We start from the raw sequence: 14738 nt of genomic DNA, 5'->3' as shown, positions 1-14738 counted from the left end.
AGCTGCAGCTGGCTTTCCCTGCTATCCTTCACCACAGAGACAAATAAGCCCCACAATTTTACAGCTATATGCACTATATTTCAAGCCATTAGATAATAGAATCATAATAAATAATTTGTTGGAAATCCATCAAATCAAATTTCATCATTCTCAAACAATAAGGTAACATTTTAAAATTTAAAATGTTTCCCCATGTACACATATATGCATTATTTTTCAAGCCATTTGATAATAAAATATCGTTTTCATGCATTTCAGAAAAAGAATTCTGATAATAAACTGATATTTGAACTCATGTTTTCCTGGTCGTGGACTGTTTTCTGCACACTGTTAAATGTTCATGCAATGTTTTTATAAAAGACAAAGAAACCACTTTATATATTCTTTATTTATCCAGTCTTTGCTGTACTCTCAACCCATATTATATTTCTAAAATAAGACGACATATGACATTAGAAAGAAAATATTCAACATAAAGAAAACTTGTAAAAATGTAAACAAGGTGAAGACTGTACATCATACAATTGCCATCTTAACGCTTTCTAAATTTCCCGTTTTCAAGCTTAATTTTTTTTCATTAAATATTTCCTGGTGTTTTTCTCTGGCTTGAACAATATGATGAAACACTTTGGTGCAAATAAACACAGTATGATTCCAAAACTGGAGGCTAAAATAGCAAATATCTCCACGGCGACAGTGAACTTCCCGGGAGAGCTGACGTAGGCCGGGATGAAGGTGATCCACACCGAACAGAAGATCAGCATGCTGAAGGTGATGAGCTTGGCTTCGTTGAAATTGTCAGGTAGCTTCCGAGCTAAGACGGCTAACGTGCAGCAGAAGACGGCCAGGAGGCCGATGTACCCGAGAATGGCCCAGAAGCCGATGGCCGAGCCCAATGCACACTCCAGGATGATCCTCTCCTTATACGTGCTCAGGTTCTTCATCGGAAACGGTGGACTAACAACCAGCCAAACGGTGCAAATGACAACTTGAACGAAGGTGAAAGACACAACGGTCATTCTCTGCTGCGGAGGACCGAACCACTTCATGACGTCATGACCTGGGAGCGTAGCCTTGAAGGCCATCAGCACCACGATGGTTTTCCCCAGGATACAGGAGATGCAGAGGACGAAGGTGACGCCGAACGCCGTGTGTCGCAGCATGCAGGACCAGTTGGAGGGCTGACCGATGAAGGTCAGAGAGCACAGAAAGCACAAAGTCAGGGAGAAGAGCAGCAGGAAGCTCAGCTCTGAGTTGTTAGCCCGGACAATCGGCGACGTCCTGTGGCGATAAAACAAGACCGCCATCAGGATGGCGAGACAGGAACCGCCGACGGAGAACGCAGCCAGGACGGTTCCCAGGACCTCGCCGAAGGACAGGAACTCTAGCGGCTTCGGTAAACAGGTGTCTCTCTCAGCGTTGGGCCAGAACTCCTCAGGGCAAGCGGAGCAATCAGGAGAATCTAAAGAATCAAAGACTTTAGCAGTACTGTATATTTGGTGTACAGTAGATACGCATGAGGGGAAAATACCTGTTGCATTGCTGATCTCTCCTTCAGGACACTGTATGCAATCGTAACAGCAGATGGGTTTTCCTTTCTGCAGCACTTTACGAGTTCCTGGATGACAACTTTCAGTGCACACGGACACAGGTACCTAGCACATACGCAATCTGTCACACTTTAGTTTTTAAGTCTATTGGAACAATACTCGCATGTCAATATCGTCAATGCAACTGCTGATGGGGAGGAAAAAAATCTGGTTTTGTGTAAAAAGAACATTCTGTTTTGCCCCTCCCTCCCAAAAAGCCCACAGTTGCATTTCAGGTGCCTACTAGAACATGTTTACATGCTTTACTTAAAAAAAAAAAAAAAAAAACAACAAAAAAAACCACCTTGAATTTCCCATCAGGCTTTGCTGCAGCAGCTCTTCTCATGCATGCTTAGCTTGACTTCCTGCCCCTCCCTTCCAAAAAGCAAAGTCTGCTCTGATTCGTCAAGCTCGTAGCATCGCAGCTTTATCAAATATGTCCCGCCCCCTCAACACTACCAGCATCTTGTTCTTCAGCTCCTCTTCCTCTACAAGTCCAGACGAAGGACATTTAGTTTTGTACTGCACTGTGACTTTGTTTGAGGGCAGGACGAACTAGCGGCTGGGTGGATAATATGCTAATGAGTTACTTGGTGACATCATCACTTTACTAAAGATTTGAATGGATGTGAATTGGTTCAGGAGCAGAGTTTCTGTCAGGGTGATTGACTCCCTTTAGACCTGGACTTTAAAACTCTGGAGAACTTTTTTACATGAACAGCAAACTATTAACACACGAAAGGGCAGAAGAAGAAAATACTAATAGATCATTTAGATAATTTAAAGTTCAACTCAAGCTCAAGAAAAGTCTGAACAAGACAAATCAAGTGCTCATCTTCCAAACGTAGACTTGTTTTGTTACTTGAATGAAAATATTGTAACTTTGGAGCAGATCTCTTCATGAAATGGAGGAACGGGGACCAAATATACAAGATCACCACATTTGAAGACGATGAACCGTTGTTTTCTGGCTTCTTACCTGTGTGCTGCCTTCCATCCAGGTGAGGCTCCTGTCGATGTGGAACTCGCGTCCTGCCGGCAGCAAGGCGTTGTAGTGTCCCACCTTCACCAGGTTGATGCCGCCGCCCTCCGATCGTTGCCAGTTGACCAGCTGGTACGTTGCCACGGGATCCCCATTGGCATCAAACGACACATTGTAGCCGTTTTGCTGAAACTGAACTTCCTTCAGCTGAGTGAGAACCTGTGACGATGAAAGTAAAGATGAATATTAATGAGGAAAGACGAAGGTGGAGCGTTCACACGAGTGTTATCGACCGACCTGTTCGGTCCCGGTGAGTTTGTCACACAGAGTCACAGAGTTCGATTCCCGACAGATGGCGTTGTGGAGGGCGTGTGCGACTGCGTAGACCGCCTTGTAGACCATGTTGGTGATCCGGAGTTGAGACGTGTCGGTGTACGGGGTCCGGATCGAGTCCAGGTCCTCGGTCCCGTCACAAACACTCTGATCGGTGGCTGCAGCTGAAAACACATTCACGACTATTATTATGCTTTTTGTGTACTTAATTTCAATGCATTCGAGGGGAATTATTGATGATTTTTTGTTTTATTAATGACAAGAAATTCAGTTACAAAATAACAGTAGTTCCTTAATAGGGAAAATTTGGACTTTCTACTTTGAGTACATTTTAGTACTTATTTTACTTTTATTAGTAAAGTTAGTAAAGCAGTTGAATCAGTACTTTTACTTTTACCAGCGTTTTTGAACACAAGTATCTTTACTACTACTTGAGTAGAGAATGTCTGTACTTTTGTCTACCAGTTCATGAAAACATAAATCAGTAAGCAGACAATTAATCGGGATAAAAATGATAAATTTGTCTTTGTGAAAATGTTCTGGGATTTGGTTTGAAACTTTCTCACGTTTTCCGAGCCGGCAGTCGAACGCTTCCTCCCAGAACTCTGTGAGCACCGGAGAGGCGGCGACCGCCGAGGGAGAGAGATCCAGCAGGAAGTCCCTCAGACCTGGGATGACGGACTGCTCGATGCCGAATCCGATCGCTCCGGCGCAGAGGCCGAACGTCAGCATGTTGGGGTCGGTGACCCAGGATTCACTGCCGATCCACTGGCGAGGGGGGGACGGCTCCAGAGACAACTCCTCCAGCAGAATCCTCAGATCTCCGGGGGACGTGAACGCCACGACGACGGCTGCTGTCGACCTGGAGACGACTGCATTATCTTATATCACACAATATTAACTTTATTCATATGTGAATAAGACATGATACTTAATTGTTTGATCTGAATATTTGTATAACGATATCAACAATAAATATGAGATAAATAAACGTGAAAGAAAAAATAGGATTCCATTCCATTATGAATGTCATGATTATCCTGTGAAAATAATAGCAATTCACAATATCTCGATAATAATCAAAATATGCTTAAAAATGCAAAACATACTGGAATCACTTCACCTTCCAAACAGAATGGAGACTCATGGTTTTATTGTGTCGCAGGTATAAATTATGTTTTTCAGTGGAACATTTTAAAGGTTATCAAATCTTAACATCCATCTTCACAAATACAGTTTAAACAAATGTTCTTTGCTACATGATGCTACATTTTTAAATCGGGCTCTATTTTTCACGTCTCCACCATGATAGCAGCTGTACAGATTTTTCAAGTTACTTAAGTTGATATTTACGATAATCCCTTTTTTCTTTTGGTTTCATTGCGATCCGTGATAAAATCCTATATTGATGCTGTAAACCTGCGGATGACGTCGGCGACTCTCCGGATCCTGCTGCGGCTCTGGGTCCGGTAGAAAGGCTCGCCGTACTCCACGCAGATCCCCTCTTTGCGCGCCGCCACCAGGAAGGATGCCATGCCGTTGTTGCCGTAGTCCGAGTCGGACCAGACCGCGCCGATCCAGGTCCAGCCGAAGTGTTTCACCAGCTTGACGAGGGCGTTGGCCTGGAACTGGTCGCTAGGGACGGTCCTGAAGAAACTCGGGTACTGCTGCTTGTCTGACAGACAGGCACACGTGGCGAAGTGGCTCACCTGGACCGGCAAGACGGCGGCTTTAAGTTACGGCACGGACGGCGGCTTTAATTTACGGCACGGTTAAACACAGTTAGTAAGATACTAAAGATTATACCTGCGGGATGTTGAAGGGCCCGATGATGCGCGACATGCTGATGGACGGCGTGGACCCTGACTCCCCGATGACAGCAACCACCGAGCCGGATTGCGAGCAGTTGTCGCCGGCGTAGAACACCGGGTCCAGACCGCTGGACAGCTGGAAGGCCACGTGCACGGCAACTGGCACCGAGGCGCACGAGTCGTAGATCTGGTAGCCGAGCTCAACGCCCGGAAGCAGCTCGCCGCTGGTGTTGATCTCCTCGAGGGCGAAGATCATCGCACGCGAGAAGCGCAGCTCGCGGGAGTCGACGCTGCACACGGAGGCTCACGTTAATCTTTATTTATGATGATTAGTAACAATTTAACACATTTATTCTGGAAAATTCCTTCGACAACTTAATACTTGACTTTAACACAGGAAGTGACACCTTCATGCAAATTGGACAGAAGTCATTTTTAAAAAATCTGGGGTTTTGTTTGTAAATTAAAGTTTCAACCTATTTAAGTAATAACTTAATTCCAACTACATTTCAAGGTTCTGACCACATTTCTTTAACACATATTATAAAACACAATGCGTCACATCAACCTTTTAACCCAACACAAAGTAATGTATTTGCACCAGGTGTTCATTAATATGCATCGTCTTCCCCAAATATACAATTAAATTAAATTAATTAAAATTGTCACAGAAAAGCTGATTTGATTTTTCAGCACGAGAAGGAAAATAACAATTAACTTCTGAATTAATTTAGTTGATTCAACTTATTTTGATTTAATTTTCTGTTATTATTTTAAACACGTGGACATAAAAATGGCAAATAATTCAATTATAAATCAATTGTATTATCCTTTAAAGAGAAACAGGAGACACACCACTCATTCATCATTCAAAGACAATAACTGACAACTGAATCTGTGAAGAGTTCATACAGTGTTAGATATCAGTCCAGATATAACATACTAAATATAAACTCTTCATTTGTAATAATCCTCTTAAATATGTGTAAATCAGTTGATACAATATTTTTAGAGTGGGGGGGGACAACAAAAATCAATTTTTTAAAACAGTTTTACCTGAAATTTCCAGAACTAAAGACTGATTTGTTGATTTGAAATTAGATATTTCTTCCAACACAAAAACTTTGCAGCATCAAACCATCCTCCTCCTCCTCACCTCCCGGAGCATCTCGGCTGCTCGGGTGCTGCCGTGTAGTTGTGCTTCACCGTGTGCATTAGGTTGTGGATGGAGAAGGCGCCGCCCACGACATAGTCGCCGTCCGCCGAGAACGCCGGCACACGGGTCCGGCCCCGGAGCTCACACTTCACCAGGGAGGGGTCGCCGGGGGTCAGCTCACACAAACCCAGAGACACCATCAAGTGGATAACGAGAGCTGAGATCTCCATCACTCACCTGGAGGACAAACATCTGGGCTTTATGTAGACGTCAGGAGGGAAACGTCCTCCTTCTAATGTCGTCATCATCAGTCATCTAGTCATCACTGTTAAATGTTCATGCAATGTTTTTATAAAAGACAAAGAAACCACTTTATATATTCTTTATTTATCCAGTCTTTGCTGTACTCTCAACCCATATTATATTTCTAAAATAAGACAACATGACATTAGAAGTAAGAAAATATTCAATGTAAAGAAAACTTAAAATGTAAATCAACAAGGTGAAGACTGTACATCATACATTATAGTGTATACTATTTGTTAAAAGTCCACAATTGCCATCTTAACGCTTTCTAAATTTCCCGTTTTCAAGCTTAATTTTTTTTCATTAAATATTTCCTGGTATTTTTCTCTGGCTTGAACAATATGATGAAACACTTTGGTGCAAATAAACACATTATGATTCCAAAACTGGAGGCTAAAATAGCAAATATCTCCACGGCGACAGTGAACTTCCCGGGAGAGCTGACGTAGGCCGGGATGAAGGTGATCCACACCGAACAGAAGATCAGCATGCTGAAGGTGATGAGCTTGGCTTCGTTGAAATTGTCAGGTAGCTTCCGAGCTAAGACGGCTAACGTGCAGCAGAAGACGGCCAGGAGGCCGATGTACCCGAGAACGGCCCAGAAGCCGATGGCCGAGCCCAATGCACACTCCAGGATGATCCTCTCCTTATACGTGCTCAGGTTCTTCATCGGAAACGGTGGACTAACAACCAGCCAAACGGTGCAAATGACAACTTGAACGAAGGTGAAAGACACAACGGTCATTCTCTGCTGCGGAGGACCGAACCACTTCATGACGTCATGACCTGGGAGCGTAGCCTTGAAGGCCATCAGCACCACGATGGTTTTCCCCAGGATACAGGAGATGCAGAGGACGAAGGTGACGCCGAACACCGTGTGTCGCAGCATGCAGGACCAGTTGGAGGGCCGGCCGATGAAGGTCAGAGAGCACAGAAAGCACAAAGTCAGGGAGAAGAGCAGCAGGAAGCTCAGCTCTGAGTTGTTAGCCCGGACAATCGGCGACGTCCTGTGGCGATAAAACACGACCGCCGTCAGGATGGCGAGACAGGAACCGCCGACGGAGAACGCAGCCAGGACGGTTCCCAGGACCTCGCCGAAGGACAGGAACTCTAGCGGCTTCGGTAAACAGGTGTCTCTCTCAGCGTTGGGCCAGAACTCCTCAGGGCAAGCGGAGCAATCAGGAGAATCTAAAGAATCAAAGACTTTAGCAGTACTGTATATTTGGTGTACAGTAGATACGCATGAGGGGAAAATACCTGTTGCATTGCTGATCTCTCCTTCAGGACACTGTATGCAATCGTAACAGCAGATGGGTTTTCCTTTCTGCAGCACTTTACGAGTTCCTGGATGACAACTTTCAGTGCACACGGACACAGGTACCTAGCACATACGCAATCTGTCACACTTTAGTTTTTAAGTCTATTGGAACAATACTCGCATGTCAATATGTTTGAGTATCGTCAATGCAACTGCTGATGGGGAGGAAAAAAATCTGGTTTTGTGTAAAAAGAACATTCTGTTTTGCCCCTCCCTCCCAAAAAGCCCACAGTTGCATTTCAGGTGCCTACTAGAACATGTTTACATGCTTTACTTAAAAAAACAAACAAACAAAAAACACCTTGAATTTCCCATCAGGCTTTGCTGCAGCAGCTCTTCTCATGCATGCTTAGCTTGACTTCCTGCCCCTCCCTTCCAAAAAGCAAAGTCTGCTCTGATTCGTCAACTCTTAGCGTGTTTATCAAATATGTCCCGCCCCCTCAACACTACCAGCATCTTGTTCTTCAGCTCCTCTTCCTCTACAAGTCCAGACGAAGGACATTTAGTTTTGTACTGCACTGTGACTTTGTTTGAGGGCAGGACGAACTAGCGGCTGGGTGGATAATATGCTAATGAGTTACTTGGTGACATCATCACTTTACTAAAGATTTGAATGGATGTGAATTGGTTCAGGAGCAGAGTTTCTGTCAGGGTGATTGACTCCCTTTAGACCTGGACTTTAAAACTCTGGAGAACTTTTTTACATGAACAGCAAACTATTAACACACGAAAGGGCAGAAGAAGAAAATACTAATAGATCATTTAGATAATTTAAAGTTCAACTCAAGCTCAAGAAAAGTCTGAACAAGACAAATCAAGTGCTCATCTTCCAAACGTAGACTTGTTTTGTTACTTGAATGAAAATATTGTAACTTTGGAGCAGATCTCTTCATGAAATGGAGGAACGGGGACCAAATATACAAGATCACCACATTTGAAGACGATGAACCGTTGTTTTCTGGCTTCTTACCTGTGTGCTGCCTTCCATCCAGGTGAGGCTCCTGTCGATGTGGAACTTGCGTCCTGCCAGCAGCAAGGCGTTGTAGTGTCCCACCGTCACCAGGTTGATGCCGCCGCCCTCCGATCGTTGCCAGTTGACCAGCTGGTACGTTGCCACGGGATCCCCATTGGCATCAAACGACACATTGTAGCCGTTTTGCTGAAACTGAACTTCCTTCAGCTGAGTGAGAACCTGTGACGATGAAAGTAAAGATGAATATTAATGAGGAAAGACGAAGGTGGAGCGTTCACACGAGTGTTATCGACCGACCTGTTCGGTCCCGGTGAGTTTGTCACACAGAGTCACAGAGTTCGATTCCCGACAGATGGCGTTGTGGAGGGCGTGTGCGACTGCGTAGACCGCCTTGTAGACCATGTTGGTGATCCGGAGCTGAGACGTGTCGGTGTACGGGGTCCGGATCGAGTCCAGGTCCTCGGTCCCGTCACAAACACTCTGATCGGTGGCTGCAGCTGAAAACACATTCACGACTATTATTATGCTTTTTGTGTACTTAATTTCAATGCATTCGAGGGGAATTATTGATGATTTTTTGTTTGATTAATGACAAGAAATTCAGTTACATAATAACAGTAGTTCCTTAATAGGGAAAATTTGGACTTTCTACTTTGAGTACATTTTAGTACTTATTTTACTTTTATTAGTAAAGTTAGTAAAGCAGTTGAATCAGTACTTTTACTTTTACCAGCGTTTTTGAACACAAGTATCTTTACTACTACTTGAGTAGAGAATGTCTGTACTTTTGTCTACCAGTTCATGAAAACATAAATCAGTAAGCAGACAATTAATCGGGATAAAAATGATAAATTTGTCTTTGTGAAAATGTTCTGGGATTTGGTTTGAAACTTTCTCACGTTTTCCGAGCCGGCAGTCGAACGCTTCCTCCCAGAACTCTGTGAGCACCGGAGAGGCGGCGACCGCCGAGGGAGAGAGATCCAGCAGGAAGTCCCTCAGACCTGGGATGACGGACTGCTCGATGCCGAATCCGATCGCTCCGGCGCAGAGGCCGAACGTCAGCATGTTGGGGTCGGTGACCCAGGATTCACTGCCGATCCACTGGCGAGGGGGGGACGGCTCCAGAGACAACTCCTCCAGCAGAATCCTCAGATCTCCGGGGGACGTGAACGCCACGACGACGGCTGCTGTCGACCTGAAGACGACTGCATTATCTTATATCACACAATATTAACTTTATTCATATGTGAATAAGACATGATACTTAATTGTTTGATCTGAATATTTGTATAACGATATCAACAATAAATATGAGATAAATAAACGTGAAAGAAAAAATAGGATTCCATTCCATTATGAATGTCATGATTATCCTGTGAAAATAATAGCAATTCACAATATCTCGATAATAATCAAAATATGCTTAAAAATGCAAAACATACTGGAATCACTTCACCTTCCAAACAGAATGGAGACTCATGGTTTTATTGTGTCGCAGGTATAAATTATCTTTTTCAGTGGAACATTTTAAAGGTTATCAAATCTTAACATCCATCTTCACAAATACAGTTTAAACAAATGTTCTTTGCTACATGATGCTACATTTTTAAATCGGGCTCTATTTTTCACGTCTCCACCATGATAGCAGCTGTACAGATTTTTCAAGTTACTTAAGTTGATATTTACGATAATCCCAATGTTTTTTTGGTTTCATTGCGATCCGTGATAAAATCCTATATTGCTGCTGTAAACCTGCGGATGACGTCGGCGACTCTCCGGATCCTGCTGCGGCTCTGGGTCCGGTAGAAAGGCTCGCCGTACTCCACGCAGATCCCCTCTTTGCGCGCCGCCACCAGGAAGGATGCCATGCCGTTGTTGCCGTAGTCCGAGTCGGACCAGACCGCGCCGATCCAGGTCCAGCCGAAGTGTTTCACCAGCTTGACGAGGGCGTTGGCCTGGAACTGGTCGCTAGGGACGGTCCTGAAGAAACTCGGGTACTGCTGCTTGTCTGACAGACAGGCACACGTGGCGAAGTGGCTCACCTGGACCGGCAAGACGGCGGCTTTAAGTTACGGCACGGACGGCGGCTTTAATTTACGGCACGGTTAAACACAGTTAGTAAGATACTAAAGATTATACCTGCGGGATGTTGAAGGGCCCGATGATGCGCGACATGCTGATGGACGGCGTGGACCCTGACTCCCCGATGACGGCGACCACCGAGCCGGATTGCGAGCAGTTGTCGCCGGCGTAGAACACCGGGTCCAGACCGCTGGACAGCTGGAAGGCCACGTGCACGGCAACGGGCACCGAGGCGCACGAGTCGTAGATCTGGTAGCCGAGCTCAACGCCCGGAAGCAGCTCGCCGCTGGTGTTGATCTCCTCGAGGGCGAAGATCATCGCACGCGAGAAGCGCAGCTCGCGGGAGTTGACGCTGCACACGGAGGCTCACGTTAATCTTTATTTATGATGATTAGTAACAATTTAACACATTTATTCTGGAAAATTCCTTCGACAACTTAATACTTGACTTTAACACAGGAAGTGACACCTTCATGCAAATTGGACAGAAGTCATTTTTAAAAAATCTGGGGTTTTGTTTGTAAATTTTCAAAAACCTATTTAAGTAATAACTTAATTCCAGCTACATTTCAAGGTTCTGACCACATTTCTTTAACACATATTATAAAACACAATGCGTCACATCAACCTTTTAACCCAACACAAAGTAATGTATTTGCACCAGGTGTTCATTAATATGCATCGTCTTCCCCAAATATACAATTAAATTAAATTAATTAAAATTGTCACAGAAAAGCTGATTTGATTTTTCAGCACGAGAAGGAAAATAACAATTAACTTCTGAATTAATTTAGTTGATTCAACTTGTTTGGATTTAATTTTCTGTTATTTTAAACACGTGGACATAAAAATGGCAAATAATTCAATTATAAATCAATTGTATTATCCTTTAAAGAGAAACAGGAGACACACCACTCATTCATCATTCAAAGACAATAACTGACAACTGAATCTGTGAAGAGTTCATACAGTGTTAGATATCAGTCCAGATATAATATACTAAATATAAACTCTTCATTTGTAATAATCCTCTTAAATATGTGTAAATCAGTTGATACAATATTTTTAGAGTGGGGGGGGACAACAAAAATCCATTTTTTAAAACAGTTTTACCTGAAATTTCCAGAACTAAAGACTGATTTGTTGATTTGAAATTAGATATTTCTTCCAACACAAAAACTTTGCAGCATCAAACCATCCTCCTCCTCCTCACCTCCCGGAGCATCTCGGCTGCTCGGGTGCTGCCGTGTAGTTGTGCTTCACCGTGTGCATTAGGTGGTGGATGGAGAAGGCGCCGCCCACGACATAGTCGCCGTCCGCCGAGAACGCCGGCACACGGGTCCGGCCCCGGAGCTCACACTTCACCAGGGAGGGGTCACCGGGGTCGCCGGGGGTCAGCTCACACAAACCCAGAGACACCATCAAGTGGATAACGAGAGCTGAGATCTCCATCACTCACCTGGAGGACAAACATCTGGGCTTTATGTAGACGTCAGGAGGGAAACGTCCTCCTTCTGATGTCGTCATCATCAGTCATCTAGTTGAGATAAATCATTAATATTCATTGTTGTATGAAGAAGAGGTGGGAGGTAACAAAGTACAAATACTTCATTACTGTACTTACTTTTTTTCTGGCCAGTTTTACATTTCCTCTCTACATTTTAACACAAATATCTGTACTTTCTAATCACGTTTTCAAAACGTATTTTAGTTTTAATGTTCTTTTTTCTTATTAATATGAGAGATAAAAAAAACAGCCAGTAAATGTCCTTCATAGGGATTCTTCTACATTTCAGTACTTTTTCACTTTTACTTGAGTAAAGAAGTAAAACCAGTACTTGTACTTGAGTAGAAGTAGAAGTCTGGATTTTGACTCCTGATATTTAGCATGACTTGGTACTGAGTACATGTTGTTAATAATAATAATAATTCAATCCATCAAAAAATAAACCGTCAGACGTGCCATGAATACTGCCATCGCATATTTCTGGTTACTTCAAAACTTGGCAGTCAAACTTGTGTTTTTATTTTTTATTTTATTTATTTGTTATGTTTATTGTAAATATTTGGGGTTTTTGAAAAATAAAAATACAATTTCCTGAAGGGCTAAAACAGTATTCTGATTCTGATATTCACTGAGTGTGCATGCACATAAAATACCAAATAATGTAAATGTAGTTTTTGTTCACAAAACGTGTAGTGACGTTTCCTGTCTTGCATGTTATAAAGGCTCAGTCTGCTACTGCCACCTAGTGGACGTTTTATTCAGACTCAGAACATATGAGAGGGATTTGGATGATCTAAAACTCGGGTTTGTTTAAATCAGGGGTGTCAAACTCATTTTAGCTCAGGGGCCACATGGAGGAAAATCTATTCCCAAGAGGGCCGGACCGGTAAAATCATGGCATAATAACTTAAAAATAACAGCAACTTCAGATTTGTTTCCTTTGTTTTACTTTTGTCCAAAATAGTATAAGCATATTCTGAAAATGTACACACCACAAATAATGCTCTTTACAGAACACTTTAAATTAGTTGAACATTCTGAGGAAAAGAATGGTGCAATTTCAAGAACACTATGCCTCAGTGATTGGAACTTAGACTTCGTCTCAGTGTAACTACAAATGCATACAACTTAAAGTCACAGCCTATGTGGGATTGAACAAAATACTCTTCTAGGTATCAAATACTGCATTTATCATTTCCACATCTTAATCCTGAGCTAACTCACCACACCATACAAACTGAGGTAGAAACTATTCAAGAGGGTTGAGTTACTTTTCTCTTTTTTGACAGACATTTTCGGGCAATGAAAGCGCGGTAGAAGAAGAACAGGAAGAGAAAATACATTTAATAAATGTGAAGAGTAGATAAACAAATATGTGTATTTCAATGGTATATCTGCAATACTACTGTCTACTATACACACTCTCTGTGTGTGTCTCTTTCTCTCAGAGAGAGAGAGAGAGAGAACGGATGAATAAAAGAAGTGTACGAACTTCTTGGTTACAGAAACATGGCGTATTAATTTTATGAGGTTATTTACTCCATAAAGAAAAATAGCTCTGAATGAACAACAGCTGAGCAGAAGCGCTTGTCAACTGTCGGAGAAATACGCGTCTGGTCTGAACGGGGGGTCAGCGGGTCGCGCGTGATTTTCGTGTTTTTTTGTTTGTTTTTTGTTTTTTTTAGGATTTTAAAAATGATTTAGTCTTCAACAGCCAAAAGAACATAGAAAGTGATATTTGAAGTCATTACAACATAATTAATGACTAACGTTGCCAACATAATCATCATCACGATTCAGCTGAAATGTTATGATGTACTCAGAATAAAACAAAAAATGGAGATGACTTTCTACAACCTGGTGCCCCTGTCAAAAAGTTTAAGTTTAGGAATAAATACACCCCATATGTAATCCACAGCCATTTAAAATATCTCAAGTACAGAATGTATTCTATGGAAGTGGCTTACACGAAACCCCATTGCCATTCAGACCAATATGCCATTGTTTTGCATTGAAGACAACAGACCAAAATACTTGATGGTGGAGAATCTGCTTTAACTCATCGGCTTTTTTTTTTTTTTTTTAATTTAAACAACTTTATTGACAACAAGAGTATACACAGGATTGAATGCAGTTAGATGAGATAAGTGTAAACAACATTAATACACAACCAAACTATCATAAATACACCAGAGATTCACAGCAAGAAAAAAACAAAAACATACATTTAAATACATATTTTGTAAAGCTCACAAAGATCATACGTTTTAACAGCTTTTTTATTCTCACAATCACAGAGGGTGGAGATATATTGACCAACATATGCAGACAGTTCCAGGAAGTTTGGCTGCTTACCAGAAAATTTAGAACATATAAAACTGAGAATTTAGTTTTTTATCATATTCAGTGTAGCCAAACAAAAACAATTTCCAGCATAAATTAAACTGGGGGTAAATATGATCCCTGATAAAGCGTGCCAGTCTGCTCCAAAGTTGTCTGGTGTGTGGGCAAGACCAAAATAAATGAACCAAGGTTTCATTGACAGAGACACAGTGGGTACAGTTCACATCAATGTCCGCGGCCAGTGTGAGCCCGGCATAACAAGCAGAACGACAAGGCAGCTCCGGGCCAGCTGTCAGGTATAGGCCTGCCACGCAACGGCCACGCAGTTGCTTGGAGAC

General features: G+C 42.6%; 2 protein-coding genes across 2 annotated transcripts; both read right to left on the bottom strand.

Annotated features, from left to right (window-relative positions):
- Nucleotides 1-563: 563 nt before the first annotated feature.
- On the bottom strand, nucleotides 564-4971 carry LOC311019739 (extracellular calcium-sensing receptor-like; the record flags this gene model as incomplete). The annotated part of the gene is made up of 6 exons (XM_084019309.1): nucleotides 564-1655; nucleotides 2569-2790; nucleotides 2869-3068; nucleotides 3471-3766; nucleotides 4324-4613; nucleotides 4711-4971. 6 exons carry the CDS (start codon nucleotides 4969-4971, stop codon nucleotides 564-566), a joined length of 2361 nt encoding a protein of 786 aa, XP_083875435.1.
- A 1495-nt stretch (nucleotides 4972-6466) lies between these two features.
- LOC311019738 (extracellular calcium-sensing receptor-like) lies at nucleotides 6467-10868 on the bottom strand (the record flags this gene model as incomplete). The annotated part of the gene is made up of 6 exons (XM_084019308.1): nucleotides 6467-7558; nucleotides 8466-8687; nucleotides 8766-8965; nucleotides 9368-9663; nucleotides 10221-10510; nucleotides 10608-10868. 6 exons carry the CDS (start codon nucleotides 10866-10868, stop codon nucleotides 6467-6469), a joined length of 2361 nt encoding a protein of 786 aa, XP_083875434.1.
- Between the last annotated feature and the right edge of the window lie 3870 nt (nucleotides 10869-14738).

The sequence above is a fragment of the Eutrigla gurnardus genome, assembly GCF_963514095.1.
Source record: "Eutrigla gurnardus genome assembly, chromosome: 10".
Lineage (NCBI taxonomy): Eukaryota > Metazoa > Chordata > Actinopteri > Perciformes > Triglidae > Eutrigla > Eutrigla gurnardus.
Note: the sequence above shows the minus strand (reverse complement) of the source record. Positions and strands in the feature narration are given on the sequence as shown.